This window comes from Drosophila ananassae, chromosome 2L (assembly GCF_017639315.1).
Source record: "Drosophila ananassae strain 14024-0371.13 chromosome 2L, ASM1763931v2, whole genome shotgun sequence".
Classification (NCBI taxonomy): Eukaryota; Metazoa; Arthropoda; class Insecta; order Diptera; family Drosophilidae; genus Drosophila; species Drosophila ananassae.
Window position 1 is genome coordinate 4,459,358 of NC_057927.1, and position 20,261 is coordinate 4,479,618.

A 20,261-nucleotide genomic window follows, 5' to 3' on the forward strand; every position below is an offset into this window, starting at 1 on the left:
AGAAAAGTGCACGGCTAAGCACAATTTTTTGCTTAATTCAAACTGGCTAGGGTAATTTGTGCGATTGTTTATAGCTGGTAGTGAAATGAAATGAAAATGGAAGTGACGTCTTGCTTTCACCTGATTAAAGCCGGGTTAAAAGCTAGCTGGAGTGCTTTTAGCATATAGCTTAAAATTTATTTAGTTTTCTGTTCATTGAACAAAGCAACATGTAGTCAATTCATTGCGATTCGCAACCTGATCCTGTGAGCCCTTTTAAAATGCTGTAATAAACTTTTTGAGTTTTGGCATTATGAATAAATATTTTGAACTCATACTTTCCACTATTTTGATTTTGTGAAACTAAATTAGCTGCGGGCCGTCCAATGTAACTGCATCAGGGAAAACAAAGAAATATGTGCAAAAATCGTTTTAATTCACAAATGATTGTGTGTGCTCATGGGTGGTTCAATTATTTAACTACATAAACAATACAAAAAGTCGCAGTTTTGTGCGTATGAGGGGTGTTTTAAAAAGTGAATGTGTCTTCTGCATGTGCAGCCATTGTTTTACAAGCCTTTGTGGGCACCGGGAAAGAGATGGTATTGGGATTGGGCCGCCATGGAGAGTGGATAGGGCCAAAACCAGCCAGAAACTGTCAGTGACAGCACGACGTAAGTAATTTCGCGCATATGTTACGCTGTAGAGGGAGGTATGGCCGAAACGGAATGCACTGCTGGATAAAATGTCAAAAGCTATTGAATTGCAAAAATTAATCTTTTTGTTTGGATTAAAACAATTGTGTATTGTGATTGTGTTTTTTATCGCAAAACAAAACAGTGTAAATGAAAAATTGACATCGTTTCTTCAATATTTTTTTGTGAGGAACAAATTTTGATTGACAATTGGTGATACAGTATATGGTCTAAAATATTAATTATTTGAAACTGCAGGTAAAAAGACAGCTTCAAATAGTATCTTTACTAACATCTACTTAAAACCAGCCAACTAACTACTTTATATTAATATTTACTCATTTTAACTGGACCACAAGTACAGGGATTAACAATTAATTGTATTTTTTTTCGCTGTGTAGAGCCCAGGCGCCGTCATCAGGTTCGGCTTAAAGCCGGAGTTCGGCATATTCATGGCTGCTGCACACGACAAATTGAATTTTATGCAAAAGCTTCCGTTTTTTGTGACCCCTCCTTCTAATGCACACTTGCAAGGCCCCTCGCGAACATCTTCGCCGTTCGTCTGCACTATAATTTGGTCTTTTGTTGTCTTTGCTGCTTCCATGCTCTCTGCGAGTCCCCGATATCCTTAGTTATCCCACTGTTTTGCACTTTGCCATGGCATATCCGGCCAAGACGCGTTCTCAATGCGGTTTCCTCTGCTGGCTGCTGCTGTCCCACTTTCATTCATATCCTTTATATCCGCTTTGTTTTTCCTCTCTCTCTTTTTTTTTCGCCAGCATTTTTCCGAGCATTGTGAAGAAGCGCCTTTGATCCGCCATTAATGAGGAATTATGTTATCGCGCTGTTAAAATGCCATAATTGTAGGTTTTCCGGCTGCCAAACCCTTTGACATTTAATTGACCAGGCTTAAACGATAATGATGGGCCGGAGGTCTCCAGGCTCGTTCAGATTTTATGCTGGAATTTGCATGAAATTCCAAATGAGTAATTTTCCTAACTACCCAATGCATAAAACATGCCAAATAACAATAGAACAGTTTACGCGTGTAATTGCATTTGTTTCGTTAGCATAAATGACAATGTTAACATTGGCAGCATCACTTTAACTGTTAAAGTTTAGCAGAAGCGCGCTCTCAGCCATTTTCTCTTTTGCTGTTAGAGCTTTACAGCTGTTAGTGGGAAATTACGAATATTGCGTATACGCCACCGAAACGCACCCTTCGGCTCGCTTCGGACCCGATTGGTTTCGCCTGTTAAGGTGTCGCCATTTGGCTTAGTTTCCTTTTGGCCGGTGTCAAGCGCAGTTCGCTTCTCGCTTTCAAGCCGTTGAACTTAAATGCATTGGTCTAACAGTGGCAGTTATAAATGGTTTACAAAAATACTAACAAGAACGATCATTGACAAATTTTAGTGATCTGACTTTGTGCTGCGGGGTAATTAAGATAATCTAAATGAAAAGTAAATAAAAAAACAAAAATGCACTAAAAAAAAATAAGGAATAATTTAAAGTAAAAATAATCAAAAGTTTACAAGTGACTTAAATATGAACAAATACTAAAACTAAGAATGACAGAAAAATTTTTATTTTTAAATCAAAATCAAATTATAAAAAAAAAATAGTTTTAAATTTAATAAAATTATATTATGAATTAAAATTACCAATAAACTGAATTCATAATACCAAGAACTGCAACAATAAACAATCAACCACAATAACAATACCGAAACAACCATATAAAATAAAAATTGATGACCGATTTTCAAAATTGAACGGCAATCGAAATAAACTAAATTACAAGACACAAGAATTTCCCGCATTCCACTCCGTCGAGCAAGGCCCAAGTGTTTGAGTGTTCCGGAAAGCAGACGGCTAGATCCAAGACGGACAGCAGTCAGAAGTCGAGGATGCGGAATGCGAATAGAAATAGGAATTGTGTTAAATCATTTACACTTCCGCTTCTGCTTTGTTTGTGCAATCAATTTAATATTATTTGTGTTATCCACGGCTCTGGCTCTAAGTCCAACTCCTTCCCAGCCCTAATGCATATGAGCCAGTCGTCCGGAACATTACATTTGTTTAACATTTGAGTTAACGCTTCATTGGGCTACCTACTCCGCCGCCATTACTTATGTATGCCTGGCATTTCTCAGACTCAGACTCAGACTCAAACTGGCCAACGAATTCGCATTCACACTCACGAACAGAGACCAACTCAAAGCCCATCTGTTGGCAAAGACAAAACAGCATTTAAATCATTATTCGCAGCCAGACTCGTTCGGCTCCGATCGGCCTCCACCTGGGCTAGCCATCGAGAATCCTTTCAATTCATCCTGCGCGTGTCCTGCATTTGTAAGTGGGCACGTTGGGAAGTGGGCGTGTTCGCCTGCTTCCTAGATGGCTGCCGGATGGCCGGCCATCCATATGTACTCCTTTTACGCCCCACTAAACACCCGCATAAATAAATTTCGTTAATGCCAAATAGTCTGGGGCGTAAAAGAAAGATGAGGTAACACAAGCAGGGAGCAACGGTTGGCCAAATGGAATGCTCATGCCAAAGCTTACCCAACTACATGTGGTCTGATTCCGAAAATCAATTTCTCCTTCATAACGATAATAAGTTTTCTGTTTATATTTTTTCCGTTTAAACGCATTGAAAAACAAAAAAAAAGGTTCTTGATATTATTTAATTATTTATATTTAAAGATTTGTATTTTTATGTCAACTTGATTTAATAATATGTCTGAATTAAATGATTAAAGATTAAAATTGTCTTATTGATATTTCCTTTAAATAACAGACAACTTAAGTCTATTATTCTTAATTTTCTTCAATGAATTCATTGAAAATTTCATTTTGTTAAAGTATTTAGAGTTTTGGGAATATGAAATGGGAAACATCTCGGTTGGATAACTAACGGCAAGAGCACCCACATTGCTGAAACCAGCCAAAAACTTACACAAACATATCAAAAACAGGACTCGGCGGAAAATGCCGGCCATAAACTGGGGCACGGACCGGAGGAGCAAGAGAATTTAGGATGGCTGTAGAGGAATACGAGTATGGGACCTAAAACACAGAGCCTTGCTCGACCGGTTAGGAATTGTGGGAATATTTAAAATTGGCCACGTGTTGTTCTTGCTGCCCAGCTTACCATACGACATTTTTCGCTTTTAGTTATTTTAGATTGCCTCGACAAGCTTACCGTGCAGTGCAATTTGAAAATATGTTAACCCTGCGATTTTGTGCGCCAAAGAACAGCCAACAACGCGAAGGAAAAGAACATATCGCTGCAGTTCGTGTCAAGGCGTATACGCCATATTAAAAAGAGCAACGAATACTGCTCCGTTCAGGGGCCGAGGCAGGGATAAATTTGCAAAGGCTCCAGCGGCACAACGCCGCCAGACGACAGCCAATGTGACCCAGTTAAGGCCAAAGGATTTAGCCGCCCAAGGACCGCGAACCAAGGAACCGAATCGCGAAACGCGACACGGGATACGCGAACGCGGAGCTCGCAATCCCAGAACCGACACGCAGCAAGGATTATCAATTTGCTTGGCACTTTAATGGAGTTGGCCAGGATGCCGGGAAGCCTGATCCTTCTGGCCCTGCTCATCTGCTTGCCGGGTAAGCTGCGTCAAATATGAAATTATTTCTTACGATACATTTGTCGCATATTAAATGACCCGCCTTTCTCTGCCAGAATCTTTTTCTGGTGTTTTCCTTAAAAATAATTTGATATGCGCGGCTTAAAAGCATTTTGTGGGTGAATTCAGGGTATTTTCTGCCGTGTGTATTTGGCCTTTGTGAATATTTTAGGTCCGTCTGTCTGAGGTAAAGCCAAATATGACAGAGTGGGAGGATAAGCAGGCCTCGGTTGTAACGTTTTTTGCTTGGGTTTGTCAGGGTCAATTTAAATTATCCTGGAATTTTGGCAGTTAAGTTTATGCATACGGGAAATTCAAGTACTTTCTTGGAAAAAAAAAAAATTAAAAAATGATTTTGAAAATATTTATTCTGATTTATTTTGAAGAAAAAAGTTTTTTTCATCTGGCATCTTAAGAACAGGAACTCTGACGAATTTATTCAGGAAAAAATTTCATTTAAACGTATATATTTACCTGGTCAATATTTAAAAACAAAAGTGCTTCTGGAATTTAGAAATTGTAGTTGAAACTAACATTCATTTTTTTATAGTCAGAATTGCTTCGTTTTTTCCTGAAAAATATCTCAAAAAAGCTTTGATGAGGTCCTTGAATTTCAGTTTTTATCGAATAAAATGAAAAAATAGAGATGAAAAACAAGGGGAGAGAATGAAAGGTAATTAAAATCAAAATGGCTACATGAAAGGGCACAAATTGCTAAACTAAAAGTTAAGACCAAAGCATAACGAAAGTGACTCTCGACATTTTCATCAATGAACCAAACTCGATCAAACGCTGCATTCCTCTGGGCCTGCCTTCATAGGTTTTTCTCTTGGTTTTTGTTTTTTTAATGAAAAAGTTGCAATAGCAATGGGAACTGCAGCAAGGTCGAGCAATGGGGAAAAATTGTACTAGCTTTGATGGGTGTGGCACTGGATGCTTTAAATTGTGTTAAAAGCATGAAACTTTGATACACCCCAGGATATACCACTACCACTAACCCCATTTTCGGAAGCTGTTCGATTTGTTTGGCCATGAAAGTGATGAACGAAACGCTTGAGGAGATTCAGCCAATTGAACGAGAAATAACAACAATCAAAGTAACAAGTATGGGGTAGGGTAGGGATTGGGATGGGGATAGGGTGAAAAATGGACGAGAGAATAAAAAAGTTTTAAAACTTTCGCTTTTGTTTAATCAAATTCAGCTGCCCGCTTGAGCACCATTGAATGCTTGTAGCAAAAAGTGAAGTAACCGAGAAGAGCCAGTCCCGAAAACGAACCTAACTCAACCACAGATTCCGTTGGACCTTCGCTCCATTGTTGGCTTTTTGGCTCGTTGGCTACTCGGCTGGCTGACTGCCTTGCGGTAGCGATAAGTTGTTCAAGTCCTGGGTTATTCTCCCACGAGATGCCACTCGGTTAGCCGCCAAAGTGGCACGCCCGACTTAAACGCTTAACAACAATTATTACACAAAGTTACGCCCTGCTTTCGGTCGTCTCTTCTCCAACACCATCCACACTTTGCGGCCGTCATCATTATGGGTGATAACTAGGCTGGCATTTTGATGAGAGTGTCCGGCCGAGAGTCCTTAGTCTTGTCCTTCCGTTCCATTGCGGAGATTGCGCCGCTTCATAACTGCGGCTGAGCGCCCTGGGGTTAAGCCAATTTCCATCATCATCATCATCGTAATAGTCGGCACCAGAATTAGGCTCATCATGCCGGCAACATGCCTATCATAATTAGGAAAAGTGTCGAAATGTTGTCAGCCCAAGACGGACACAACGGACATCAGTCAGTCGGTCTGCCGTGGGAATACACTGGAATTTTTTACTTGCCCTATTAGGTCTGTTTTTGATGAGCTTTTGAGCTTTAAATCTTAGTAATTTGAAAAGAGTTCCTCAGGTAATACATTTCGGGTTATGAGCGGCATCACTGCTGCATTTAAAAGAAGATGTTTACAATTTCTTATCATCTGAAAAGTTTTATCAAAGAACATGGAAAAGACTCACACAATCAAGAGCAATCCGCTTCTCAGCTGCGATTTTTCGCATAGTACTCTCCTTCCCCATTGGTTGTTATTATTGTTCTCATAACAATAATATAGTCTGACAAACAACAACAAGCAACTACACAACAATAAGAAAAACAAAAACAGACTAAGGAGCAACTTTGACCCCGAACCGGCTTCCGGCTGGGGCAAGTGTAGAGAGGCGTTTGATTAAAACACTTTCGACTAAAAATGCCCGCGGGACTTGGGAGCTTGCCTGCTCGGTTAATTTTTAGTGTAAGGATGCCGCTCAAGTTTCCTTGAAGTCCCAGCAGCACTTTCCCCATCATCGTCCTCGTCGTGGAGAGTCAATGAAATTCTGCATGATGAGGCTCATTTTATGTGTGAGTTTCCCCATCCGCTTTTCTCCGCCCCATCAGCCTCATTACGCAAGTTTTTCTCCGTTCTCCGTCGAGTGTTCGCCTTGATTTCCTTCACTCTGCCCCGCGTCGCAACTGTTTGTGTCTCCGGTTTTTTATATACATATTTTTTTTATTTTTTAGCTTTGCGCACAATTTGTTTTTACAGTGGCGGTGTCAGCGGGGAAAGGAGGTCTGTGTTCGTGCCTGCTTTTACAACTTTTTAGTTTGCGACTTTCCTCTCTGTTTTGGCGCGGAAAGATTAAGCAAATTTTTAAGGGCCCCGACAGTTCCCCTTCCATGGCCCCAACCGCTCAGTCGCCTGTCTTTCAGACCCTTAGTTCCCTTAACAGTCCCATCATGCAGCTCTGGCCTAAATGATAATTTTTTTCTTAATAATTTGAGTTTATTATTTTGTTTTCATTTTTTCTTAGGTCCGGAGTCCGGACTTTCAAGTAATTCGCCTGTTTTATTGCACTTTTTTACGCTGTTTTGATTTGTTTCATCGCTGGTCGACACGCCCTCCTTCTGTTTGCCTACTTTAAGCCACTCCGACCGCCCACCGCTCTGTCTGCTGCCGAGTTCCTTAGCTTGTCTCCCACCAGCTGTTGGTTTTTATATGTTTTGCGGGCAAATGAGTTGAAGTGCCGGACAGTGGGTTGAGATGAGACTAATTCTGGATAAAATATGCAGATTATTTACAGTTCTAATTTGGGATAATTTTTAATTTCCAAATAATAACATGCAAGGTGAAGATGAAACGGATTACGTATACGTAGTGTTGAACAAAAAGTATTTCTTTAATAGTAATAAATATACATTTTTGTTCAAAGTCATGTATAGTCATAAGAAATTCAGGGTGAAAAGATGTATCCTTTAAAGAAAGTTTATTAGTAGTATTAATAATAAGCATTTAAAATATAGTTCAATGTATGAGGCTTAGTCTCATATATTTAATACTTCAAGTATTCACATATCCTTTTACCACTGTGCTTGAGGGGAAATGGAATTTTTGTAACTTTATTATAATCAAGTTGGCTGCAGTGCATCATTAGTGCAGGCAATTAAAAAGTTTTTTATATGCAATCGCTTTATCTTTATTGCACGTACACGAAGCATAAACATAAAACATGATAACGCACACTCCCTCGCAGACACCCGCTGCGGCTCTTATACACACACCCAGGCCATATACCATACGCACGACTTGGCCGGGACCGTTAAAAGAGGCTTCCAGAGTTTTGCATTTACTTTGAGCAGAACAAAATACGCTGAACTTGATTAGAAAATGGCGGAGGTCCCATCTATTCACCCGTCTCTATGGCGAACTTTCTCCTCTCCATACCACACTCAATGGGTAATGAAGAGCTCTCGATGATTGGCATGCAGGGAATTTGCAGGATCACTGTTCATTAGTTAATTAAGGCTGGGTGCCTCTAGGTACTTTTTTCTTCGCATTGCCAATAAAAGAAAAATATCTGCCAATTTTAATTAAAATAATGAAAAAGGCAACGCCATCCCTCGCTTTACTTTTCTTTCTTATCATCAGACTGAAAACTATTTTCCGACTCTCGCACTTTCACTTTTACTTTCTCTTTGGCTGCTTCTATCTTTGACTTTTGCAAAAGTTTTTGGCAAAATTTATGGCGCCAATTTGGCAACTTTACTCGCTGTCTGGATATGTGAGGGCGAAGAATCAAATATATGCAGCGAAAAGTGTACATAGAAGTGTTCAAGAAATACTTCGATATATGTACAACACAATATTATTATTTACAATCTTTTTAAAGAAATAAAAGAGTGTGCTTAATTTTTCTCTCTAAAATATGAACATAATAGAAAGATACCACAATTTCTTCCTGTGCAACAATCTGCATCCAAGGAAGCCCCAAAAGTACTCGAATCGTATGTCAAAGGCGCATAAGTTATTACCCATTTTCGTGTATATTTTATTGCGTTTCCAGGTGGCCATGAATCGAGGAGTACCACGAAATTCTCCCCCAACCTTGAGTTACTAAGGCGACCCAAGAAGAATTTTATTCCAATTATCAGCTTTTTGGCTCAAACTTCGCGCTTTTGTTAAAGTTAGACACCCTCTCAGCTTCAAGTACATGCAAATCAATTCAAGTCGGTAATTAGCTAATTAATTTCACTTTCCGCCGAAACTCGACTTAAGCTCTGGCCATTGAGAAGTAGTTGTCGAAAAATTAAGATTAATTTATTGAACCGAAATGTGGAGACCGTAAATCGTTTTAATTGTCGTAACGAGTATTTCAGATAAATGGGGATCAGAGGATTCGAAATATAAGTAAGCCGTTTTGGGAGCCCAACAAGGGACAACGGCCAGTCAACAAAACACTAAGTCATTCATTTCCACTCACAACCTATTCATTCTTCGTTTTTGTGTCTTTTTTTCTTGCAGAAACAAGAGCCAGCCAGCCGGAAGAGACATCAATATTAAACGGCAGCGGAACAAATGGGCGACCCCTTCAAAGAACTCAATCAAGGCGCGAGGCATTAATTCCGGCGACAACGCAAATGGCCCGGACATCGGACAAAGCAGCCGCATTTAGGCCAACAATGGCAGCTGCAGCGTTGGCTTTGGCTTTGGATGCAGCCCAGAATCGTTCCGAGCACAATGTCGCCATTAATAACATCAGCAACAATGGCGATCAGCGCCTGACCGCTGCCCTCGAGGCGAATCTGATTATGAGCAATCGGAATGTCCATGAGCAGCACAGCTACCGAATCACGCACGGCGACAATGCTACACTAGCTGTACCGCCAGTGTTTGCAACCACTACTACAGCCACCACTGAGCCAGCTCCGACAACAACGACCACTAGGCGCACCACTCGACGACCTGTGCCAACCACCACGCTGAAGCCACCGCCGACAATAGATGATTACCAAACAATAATTAGCCAAGCCGGCACCCACGCCTATCTGCCATGCAACGTAAGTTGAGTTCACAGAACCGAAATTCGAATCAATATCCAGGACATCCCGGAGGAAACTCTTTGGCACAAGTGCTCGGAAAATTCCATGAAAATTCAATCAGTCAGGCAAACTCTTTCGGGCTCCACTGTTTACCCAACAATCCATCCATCTGGGAGAAGAAGTTTCCCGGCAATTTGTTGGCTCTGCAAATATTTACAAAGGCATTTTTATTAATCATTGATAATTTATAATAAGCAGCTGATTATACAATTCCGGCTCGGTCCAATCAGTTTTTCGCGCAAGAGGATGTTATGGGAGGGTCTCAGGATGTAGAGCCCAGGGGATGTGGCATCGATTGGCACAACTTCCGTTCGGTTTTTTTTTTTACCATTTTAGAGCTTTGAACTAATTTACGCTGGCCTCTGTCGGAACTGAACGAAAACAAAACCGGAAATTGCCGATGCTGATGTCGATGCCACGCCCTGGCCAAAGGGCATACATAAGCAGTTGAGATTGCACTTCAAAAAATTTAGTCTTTTATAAAAAACGATTTACTAAGAAATCGTTTCCAGAGATCAATTTCCAGAGATTTCCTTTATATTACTCATACGACCCGTAAACAAGTTGAAATTTTTGCAACCATTTTAATCTTCAACTCCATCAAAAACTAAAAGTAATCTTGTTATTCTCTGTGTAGACATGGAAAAAAGTACAAGAGGAAGCTGAAGAAGCCGAGGGAGACACATTTTTGTTTGAAGCTGCTCAAAAACGATGACCCAAATAGTTGACTATATACATTTATATATCCCTTCTGCACACAAGTACGTATTTACATATGTACGCATAAATTTGGAAGGAGTAAGAGAGTGAGCAACAAACTAGGAGAAAGATGGGGCGCGGGCAGTGCTCTGGCATCCGCTAATAACTCAGTTACGCGCTTTCTGCTCCTTGGCGCTGCGCCTGCTGCATCCGCCTGCCGCCTGCCACCCCAGCTTCCAGATCCGCCCATCTGCAGGTCTTGCATATCCGCGATTCGCATTGAAAATTATAATTGGCGCAGCTGGATGGTATCGCTGCCAGTGCCAGGACTGCTGCTAACTGTTTGGACAGGAAATTACGGGAGAGCCATGCAGTGGAACGCAGGGCTTCAGAAATAAATATTCCTTCTAACTGACGGCTGCAGACACTTTCCCCGGAAACTCTCATTCGGAGGAAGTCAGCTGTGAGAAAAGTCAGCGGGGGCCGTGGTGCCGAGTTAATTAAAAGATGCAACTGCGCAGCGAGGGGGAAAAGGGTTTTATTTACTTACCTTTACTTGCCGCATTCTGCGAAAGCGCTTTTCCGATTTTCCAATTCATTTCAGTTCTTATTTGTTTGGGTCTCAGCAAACAGACATAAAGGGGAAACAAATTATGCCAAAATTGGCTAAATGCGTTAATGGTTTTGTATAAATTGAAACCCACTTTCTTGCCTTTTGTATTCAAAATCACTTAGAGTTAACTATCGCCTGAATACAAGGACCTATCTATCGCCTCAATTCTAGCATAAATAAGTATGCAAATTTAACCAAATATCGAATATGTGCTGGAGAGACCAGAGTTCCCAGACGGCAAAGCGCTTCCTCAACCATGAACTTCCCCTGGGCGAAAGCGAAAAACAATCAACTATAAAATATTTATCAGATAATTTGAATACATACATACGCACACGCCCGATACTCGACTATACCATACTCGTTTTTGGCTGATGGCTGATGCCTGTTGGCATAGGGAATCGCGTGTATATTTATATGCCCGAAATAATCTTCAAATCTGCTTAAACCTAATCAATTAATAATACATTTTGAGACCGTGGGCGTTACAAAGAAGAGCAGCTGAAGTATAACGAATCGAGACGGTACAAAGGGAATCGGAAGTGTGGGGGAATCCCGCAAAAATGCTTTGCCTGCAAGCACTTGAATATTTTTTACCCAGAATCGACAGACCCTCCACCCCCATCCGCTGTCATTCTTTTCTTTTCGTTTTTTTCGGCGAAGTCAGCGAAAAGTTTTCTCTCATTTTTGTACTTTTTCGTTGTAGCGTTGGGTTATTTCGAAGCAGACATGAAGGCAGGCACTTTGAGGTGTATTGTTGTGTGAAAAGAATGAGGAAGACGCTGCACAGAAGACAGAAGAGAATCAACAAAATAAAAGAAATTATTTGCAAACAAGTTTAGACGAAAATTCGCAATGTTATGAGCAAACTTTGTTGTCTGCTCGACTGTGATGGAAAACGATGCTCACCCGGAGCCCTAATCTGTAGCTGATGATGACGACAGCGATGGTGGTACAAAGCGATTTTAGGGAACGGCCACCGATGGGGGCAGGGCTTTGGTCTGGCTAGGAGCCACCCGCTAGGATGTGACACACTTTCGGGAGCTTTAGCTGCAGCTAAAACTAATTAACAATATTTAAATGGCAAACGTTCGGGCATCTGATAACGGCCGACAGCCCATCACTTTATGGCGGAATTAAACGCAATATACACGGCGAGAGAGGCGAGAAATTTAAATTAGCTAATGCCAGGCAGGTCCCGCGCCGAGACAGGCCACACAGGGATATTTGTCAGCCGCAAGGACAAAAGGCAGGGCGTAGCAGCCGACTTACTTACACTTGCCACGTACTCGAAGTCCTGACTTGGCTCCCTGCCCAAGTGGATAAGCATCTTTACTTAATGCCGAGTATAATGTCGATGCTCAGCCCGATAATAATGTCCTTAGAGCCGGCAGAGTCCTGGCCCATCCCGGCCTCAATGTGGCTTTGGCTTTGGTGAAATTTAATAACTCTCACACCGCACAGTGGCTCCGATCAATGATTTTTCGATTCTGTCATAGATAGTCATGAGAAACATTTTGTATGGAAATTTTGTCAGCTCATGTATCTACTGGGAAATGATTAATTAAACATGCATTAGGGCCGCCAATCAGATGGGCCGCCAGGCCCAAATGAAAAGGAAAATAATGGAAAATAAAGGAAAACGGGAAATTGAAAATGAAATGGAGAATCTGTGTGTTTTTGGTTGAGTTAAAACGCGAAAAAATGAATAGAAAGTTTATTATTTTTATTCAAACAAAAAATATAAGCAGTGCTCTTTAAACGCTCCTATTTGACTCTAATACGACCTGACAACTTAAAGCTACTATCTCCAATCAAATTTATTGTCTAAAGGCTTTGGTTTAGTGAGTTGATTTGTCTCTCAAGAGCGTAGATGTTCATATTCATTTAAAATAGATAGTTTCTGACAGCACGTGCTCAACCAGCAATAACAGAGTGAATGGATGTGGGTGGAGCTCGGGAGCCATTCGAGTTCCAGTGTCTGGCACTTCCTCTTCCTTGGCGACATCCACAACAACAATAATACCAACAACAACAAAGACAATAATAAGAGTGGCGCGACCACAACAAGGCCATAAAACGCAAATGATTATAGTATCTAATCATGACGTTGTCGTCGTCATCGTCTTCGTCGGAGAGCTGGGGTCCTCGTTGTCTGGGCCCTGACACCGACAATGTATTTGATGACAGTGGTTCAAAAGACTGTCATTTGCCTCTGTCATGTCGCCTCCGTTTCGGCCAGTGGTTATAATAACCCGCGCTTTTGGGATGACTAAACACCGGAACAAATGCAAAACATTAGAATGCCCTGCATTTACATAAAAAAACTCGTTAAGAACAAATAATCTAAAACGTGTAATATATTTTTAAATCATAAAACTATTTATTTATTTTAAAAGTTTATAGATATTTTCTTTTTTCCTATGTATTTCATTACTTGAACTGAGTAGAATATTTTACTAACAATTGATCAAAATAATAATAATTCATCCTTCTCTAAGAATGAACTTCCGTTTCTATAGTCTCATATTTAATGGGTTTTATTGTGTTTTCTCTTATCGAAAGCTGCCTGAACCAATTGCCACTAAATTATTATTGCCATTATTGACATAAATGAATCGTCGTTTTGTTATCGTGATTGTTTACCGCCTTCCCGGTAATACTCCTTCCACCACAAACACAAAACTCGACCGTAGAACACACAACAGAGGTAGAGAAACGTAAACAAGCCAGAGTCCTGCTGACGTCATCGTCATTATTGTAATAACCATCATCGCTCTGACCATTCCTCGGGTTGGACAGCTGGGATTTACTGTTTGGATAGCTTTCTGAGCGGGGGATAATTGAATTAATTTTAAAAATGAAAGCCACACTTGGAATGACTTTTCGATAATTGAAGTCAAACTTGCTGTCTCATTTGTGTCAGGTGAAGCAGTTGGTGAAGAAGCCCATCTCCTGGCTGCGGATGCGGGACGGTCACATCCTTACCGTGGACCAGACCACGTTTATTGCGGATCAGCGCTTCCAGTCGGTCTTCTCGCCAAATCCTGAGCGTTGGTCGCTTCAGATTAAGTACGTTCAGGTGAAGGACGAGGGCACCTACGAGTGTCAGGTGTCCACGGAGCCCAAAGCCAGTGCAATTGTGCACTTAAGGATTGTTGGTAAGTGTATGGTAAATTGCACAAAAAGTATAGCATACTTATCTGGGTTCCGAACGCATGTTTCAAATTAATTCAATAAAAATGACCTAACTTAAAATATAGAAACTTAAGAGTCAAAGTTTGTAAAGTCTATTATTATACCAAAATTTAAAAGGAAAATAAATCAAGAAAATTTTTATTTCAACAATGAAAAACACTAAGGTGGAATGTAAAATGCATGCAGGTGTGTTCAGAGTAAATCTCCTATCTTTTGCTCCAATTTTCTGTCCAAACATTGCAATGACCTATTGGCCTTCATCTGCCAAAATCAAAACCAAAGCCAAACCCGAACCCAAGCCTCTGACCACACCTATAAATCTACAATGACAGAGACAATAAATCAATGACCGATGCACTTTCGCGTCGACCCAACTCTGCATTCGAAATCTGTGTTTGAGTTCTTGCCTCACAAACCTCACTCACTTTCCCTGTCTCGCTCACTGTGTCGCCCATAGAACCGAAAACCGAATTAATTGGGGAGTCAACGCGACATGTGAAGGCCGGAAGTCAAGTGAAATTGCGTTGCATAATTAGCCAGGCTCTGGAGCCGCCGCTTTTCATTAATTGGTTTTACAATCAGAAGCAAATCTATTTGCATAATCGTCGCGGTTGGCGTACGGAAATTGAACGCATTGAGCTGCCAGCGGAAGTGCCAACCACCAGCACCACCACCACTAGCACCACATCCACCACAACAACAACACCAGCAGCAACAGCTTCCACCACATCCAGCACTGGATCAACAGCAGCAGCTTCGACATCCAAATCGGCATTGGAGGCACTTAATGGGTTGGCTACCATAACACGTTCATACATTTTAGATGCCATATCACCGAATGATGTGGCAAGTGGCGCTGTTGCCGGGACGACAGCCGCTGAGCTGGCTGCAGATGTGGATGCAACATCTCCGACTTCGGCCAACCCACCGCCCATCTTGGCATCCACAGCTGCTGCAAATGCAGTGGCATCCGCTGAGGGTGCAACAACAATGGCAACAGCCTCCATGGCGGCGACAGGTGACTCGGCAATTACAACAAACACCTGGGTGACGAGCACCTCAACAACAACAACATTCACCGACTCCACGGAAATAACAACAACGACTGTGGCAGCAACAACGACAACTCTGCTACCAAGCAGCAGTTTCATTAAGCAGATAACAGTAAGTGGCTTACCGCATCACATCCGCCCACACACCCAGACACTCCCACGCCCCTCAACGGGCCACGCCCTTCATGTTGAGAAAATTTCCCATTAAACGCCTTTTCATTACACAAATTGGCGTGAATGCGTGCCAAGTAAAATAATTTTTATTAAATTTTTATTGTCGACGTTTGTCAAATTATAATATTTTATACGGCCTCACTTGATCTTGTCTGACGGCTGTCTCGGCTTCTGCATAATACATGCGCTTATGTATGCACTGAAAGAAATTTTTTCAAAATATTTAAGTCCCACATCGAAAAGATAGATCAGAAAACAGAACCTGAGCTGATTATATCTACCTATATCTGGTGATACATTTTGTGTCTTACTTAAAACGCATTCATTTTTTTTAGTGAGTTTCTGATGATTTTATTATATAATTTCAGGCGGCTTCGCTCATCATTCCGGCCGTAGTCAAGCTGGATTCCGGCAACTATACATGCAGCCCCTCGAACAGTGCGCCACGCACCATTGTGCTCCACGTGCTAAATGGTAAGGGGGTGGCCAGAACGGCCAGAACGGTGGCGGGATAAAATAGGTGGTGGTGGGCCGGGCGTTAACTGTTTGTCTGGATGGCCCGGCAATTGAATTAAGTTTTCATTTAGCTTAATTGAATTTTATTCGGATGCGTTTGTGTTTGTTTTGACTTTTGATTTTCGCGAAATATCTGCACAGTGGATGCCAAAGCGGCAGAACTAAAACGGTAAAAAGGTTAATTAAATTTGAAAATGTTATTAAAGGAGAAATATCTGGGAATTTGAATAATTTTTTGTTGCCACTTTCCATTTGGACGAAACCACTGTTCCGGCAATTTGAGAGGTTTTCATTTTGTTTACACAATTTCCTAGAATGGCAAACACAATGGCACAATGCTGGAACGAAATGAAAACCAAAACCAGACCAAAGCAAACCCAACCGAACCTAGCCAAAAGTGCGGGGACGAGGCAAGAAACGGTTGCAGTTTTATTGTTATCTCGAAATGGCCACAATTGCGTTATTTGCTCAATGTCCGCCAGGCAACTTGGACAACAAGGACCAAGGACGCTGACAACAATGACAGTGATGCCGAGGTAAATGTCCATGACGCTGTAGACTGGAGACTGGGACGACGACGATGATGACCTATAAATGTCGCAACGTAATGGTTAGCTATCTGTCTGAATATCCATTTCTTCTTCCAATTTGTCTATCCGTCTTTTTACAGATAAACTAAAAATTTATTTCTCTCACCTTCAGAAATTTTTATAAAAGAATTGTTATATAATAACTCAATTTACTGGAAGGCAGCTCATATTCTTAGGCGGGTTTTAATATTTAACAAATTTTGTTCTATTATCTGGTCTAACAGTCTGGATTTTTCTTTAAGTGAACTCGTCACCAATTTCCGTTTGTATTTAAATCGTTTGGCCAAGAGCCCCGCTGGTCCTTGCTTTTTTTGTTATTTCTATTCCTGATCCAGTTCCTGGTCCTGGCTGTCAACTCCGACATGTGCTCGCCTGTGTTTGCCAGCTATTTGTAGCCTGTCGTTTTCCGTTTGAAGCACGCTACTTAAAGCCACTTCACCGGCACTGACAATATGATTCGACTCTGTCGGGTGCAAACTCACACTCAGTTGAGACAGGCGACACAACAAATGCCGGGCGATTGTGACTGATGACACCTGACGAAGGACAAGGACTCTCAGCAGGACTCGGGGCAGACAGGTACAGGTTCCGTAGGCCGGGCGATGGCTGTCAAGCTACAAATAATGGCCATAAAAATGCCACCCGGGCTGTCTTGCATTTTTCACATAAGCACCGGTAGGCACAATACTGATGAGAGGTACTCATGTCCAGATCAGAAAGGGCAAATAATCTCAAAGATTTTAAAATTAAATTTACAATTTAATTTGCAGCGAAATGGCCGCATTGTTTTCGGGCTGAAGGCAAACATCATTTATAACACGGAATTAATGTATTTTTAATATTCGACTAATTGACGTAGATAAAAGAAAGGCTCAGAGCCAGAGCCACTCGCTTTTTGCTGGCGTTAAGCCGGGCAAATGAGTGAAAACACATTAAAGCCGAGGATAATGAAAAACAATACTCTAGAGGCATGTTGGTGTGCCTGTGTTGTGGGTGAGAGTCAGCCATGACTGAGTGCCAAACAATAATGAAATTTCAGCGTGAAGAGAGCCATCTCTCCCGCTTTACTTTGTGTTTTTTACATAATTTTAATAACATTTCCGCGAATCGTACGTAAGTGCGAAAAGGTTAATAAACTTAATGTCATTTCTGGTTCGAAATTGTTGTGGCTCGTTACAATTTTTGCGTTGCGTTGCGTTGCAAGGCACTGTGCTGCGTTGCACAATGACAAATGATTATTAATAACTTAATGATATTATCATTTATTTATTCAGGCATTTTTATTATAATTGCACTTCTCTCTGTGATTTATTGAATCAGTAAGGGCCCTAGCCCTGGTCCAGTTCCACTCTGCTGGCATAATTAATTTGCTTATTCGCTTGCCACCCGCGTCCTTTCCCTTTGTGAAGTGGCAATGTTAGAGTGCGGTCGGTGCTTAAATTTATTCAAGTTTAATTATTTTAAATAAATAATTTCATGCATATTCGACAAGCGTTCTATACATTGCATAAATGATTCCACAGACCGCAGCTCATTTTAGGCTCAAATTGCGATGACTAGCTTTATTCTGTTACCGTTGCCAGAGGATACATATGTATAGTGGTTATGGTAATTGATACTCGGGGTAATGGAAGAGCTAGCACTGCGAAACTGATAATTAATTTGGCCTAATTGTGGTTAACTTGTCGGCTCTTTACTTGTTCGGGGTAGTGTATTACGGTTGCCACACGGCCTCTTTAAAGTAGGAAGTTCAATAGAATCAATATATTAGTATGGAGAATGGATTGAATAAGCCACAATAACTCTGCCCGGAAATAAAAAAAAACTCTTAAAACTTTGATTGAAAGTATTTTAAAAGAGTAATATTTCAAGCTTTATTATTATTTTGAAAATTTGCATAACCTTTTTCCCATTGTTTTTCCTGAATAAATAATATTTAGACTCTAATGAGCTGGGCGGGTATCATCGGGGTTTATTTGCCATGATACTATCAGTTAATTTGGAGCCAATGTCGATACATTTTCAATATTTGCTATGTGCGCATTTGATGCGGACGCCACAAAAATCCATCAGCCATATTATCCGTATTCGAAATTCACGGTACGCCCACATAAATCCATATACATGAGCAAAAACCGCACACACACCCACTCATGTTTGCTGTTCAATTTTGCAATAGAAATATTTAATTACAATGGGCACTTTATTTATCCAATCGAGTTCAGACGAGTTGAGCCGCATTGGATTCGCGTCGGTGTAGATTTAATTTGAAGCAAAAATAAAATTGATTGCAATGTTAAAGGATTGGGCGGATATTGGTTTTCTGCTCGGCTGCTGGTGGTAGGGATTTTGGAAAGCCAAAACCTCAAAATTCTGCACCCCTGCTAACCTGTCCCAATTTTTTTCTGATCGGCAGGTGAATACTCCGCCTCCGCCATTAAGTCCGGCAGTGTCAGCTGGAGCACGCTAATTGGATGTCACGGCTATTTGCACTGGCGGAATGTTTCAACGCTTCTGACACTTTTGTGGATTATTAAATGCGCCGTGGCCAGGGACATCTGCCAGCCGAATGGTGGCAAGGTTGCCGCAGCAAGGGTATACCGGAAAGAATCTGTGAAAGGAGCAGGGGCAGGATTGTCGGAAGGAGGTAATATCGAGCCAAAATCAAGGACCAGCTTCATCAGAGTCAGCAGCTCAATTAGTGCCACCAAAGTGGCCGAGGACAAGACTTGAGTTGCCATCCGGCTAAGGCAGGAAAAGATGAATTTTATTCCATAAAGGAGGCTATGCATAAGGATTTTACCCGACATACAAATATTACCACAAAATGGATACACACTCATCATCGAGGCAATACATAGGACTCTTCATTCATAATAATATTATTCGAAATAATCGAGATTAATAATGGTTTTCCATCTGAGTGTAAATTAATGTTTAAAGTAAATCTTAAGTTCGAGCATATCGCATTTGCAAGAATTGTGTAAATAGAATGCACAGTATTCTCCTTCCAAGGACAAAACTACTTCCCCTACTTTAAACAAATTGGCCATGGTTGTATCATATAAGTTATTTGAACACCTTCAACAAGGTATTGATAGAAATTTTAAAATTAAATTAATAGCTCCCTAAGGATAAATCAAAATAAATCATAAATTCCTTTAAATTGTATTATTATTTTTGGTCAATGCCATTTTTCTTAAGTTTCCTTAAGATATAAATTGTAAATATGTATGTACACCTTCAGAAATATGAATAACCCTGATTTATTAAGACTTACGGCTAATCTTTATGCATAAATATTAAATGATAAATACAAGAAAAACAACTGTGTAAATAAGCGAGTGTTACTGCGTTCTATTCCACTAAATAATCCACGCAAGCCAAAAGAAAATGTAAACATTAGTTAGTATATAAAAGACTTACTAAAATTTTAGACGCAGCTACGCCAAAAAGTGAGAAAAAGAATCCAAGAACCTAAAACAAAACAGAAAATTTAATCAACTAAATAAACAAAAATGTAAGGAGTTGCTCCAACGTTGCGTATACTTGATTTGCGAACAGATTCCAAGGTAACTGCAAATTAAAATCGAAATAAAATGGAAAATCAATTGGAATGATTTGAAGTGTTTGCAATAATTCTTAAGCCATTACAAATAAGAGAAATACAAATAAATAAAATACAATTTCTTCA

At 40.7% G+C, this 20,261-nt stretch overlaps 1 protein-coding gene and 1 long non-coding RNA gene across 5 annotated transcripts; one reads left to right on the forward strand and one right to left on the reverse strand.

Moving 5' to 3' along the window:
- Positions 1 to 1,932: 1,932 nt before the first annotated feature.
- Positions 1,933 to 20,261, forward strand: LOC6500527 (mucin-5AC). Of its 3 annotated transcripts, none has more exons than XM_001953359.4 (7): positions 1,933 to 2,134; positions 3,852 to 4,301; positions 9,148 to 9,683; positions 13,964 to 14,198; positions 14,693 to 15,399; positions 15,830 to 15,935; positions 18,984 to 20,261. In XM_001953359.4, exons 2-7 carry the CDS (start codon positions 4,241 to 4,243, stop codon positions 19,298 to 19,300), a joined length of 1,962 nt encoding a protein of 653 aa, XP_001953394.1. In that variant the 5' UTR covers positions 1,933 to 2,134; positions 3,852 to 4,240; the 3' UTR covers positions 19,301 to 20,261. The 3 variants fall into 3 exon arrangements, with proteins under 3 accessions (XP_001953394.1, XP_014766597.1, XP_044571280.1); XM_014911111.3 differs by having other exon boundaries at positions 1,933 to 2,109; XM_044715345.1 differs by lacking the exon at positions 1,933 to 2,134 and having other exon boundaries at positions 3,678 to 4,301.
- On the reverse strand, positions 5,489 to 6,668 carry LOC116656566. 2 transcript variants are annotated; one of them, XR_006507224.1, is made up of 2 exons: positions 6,329 to 6,668; positions 5,489 to 6,251 (listed from the first exon to the last, which is right to left on the reverse strand). It is a non-coding gene; the product is annotated as an uncharacterized LOC116656566 (long non-coding RNA). The 2 variants fall into 2 exon arrangements; XR_004311526.1 differs by having other exon boundaries at positions 5,489 to 6,254; positions 6,329 to 6,451.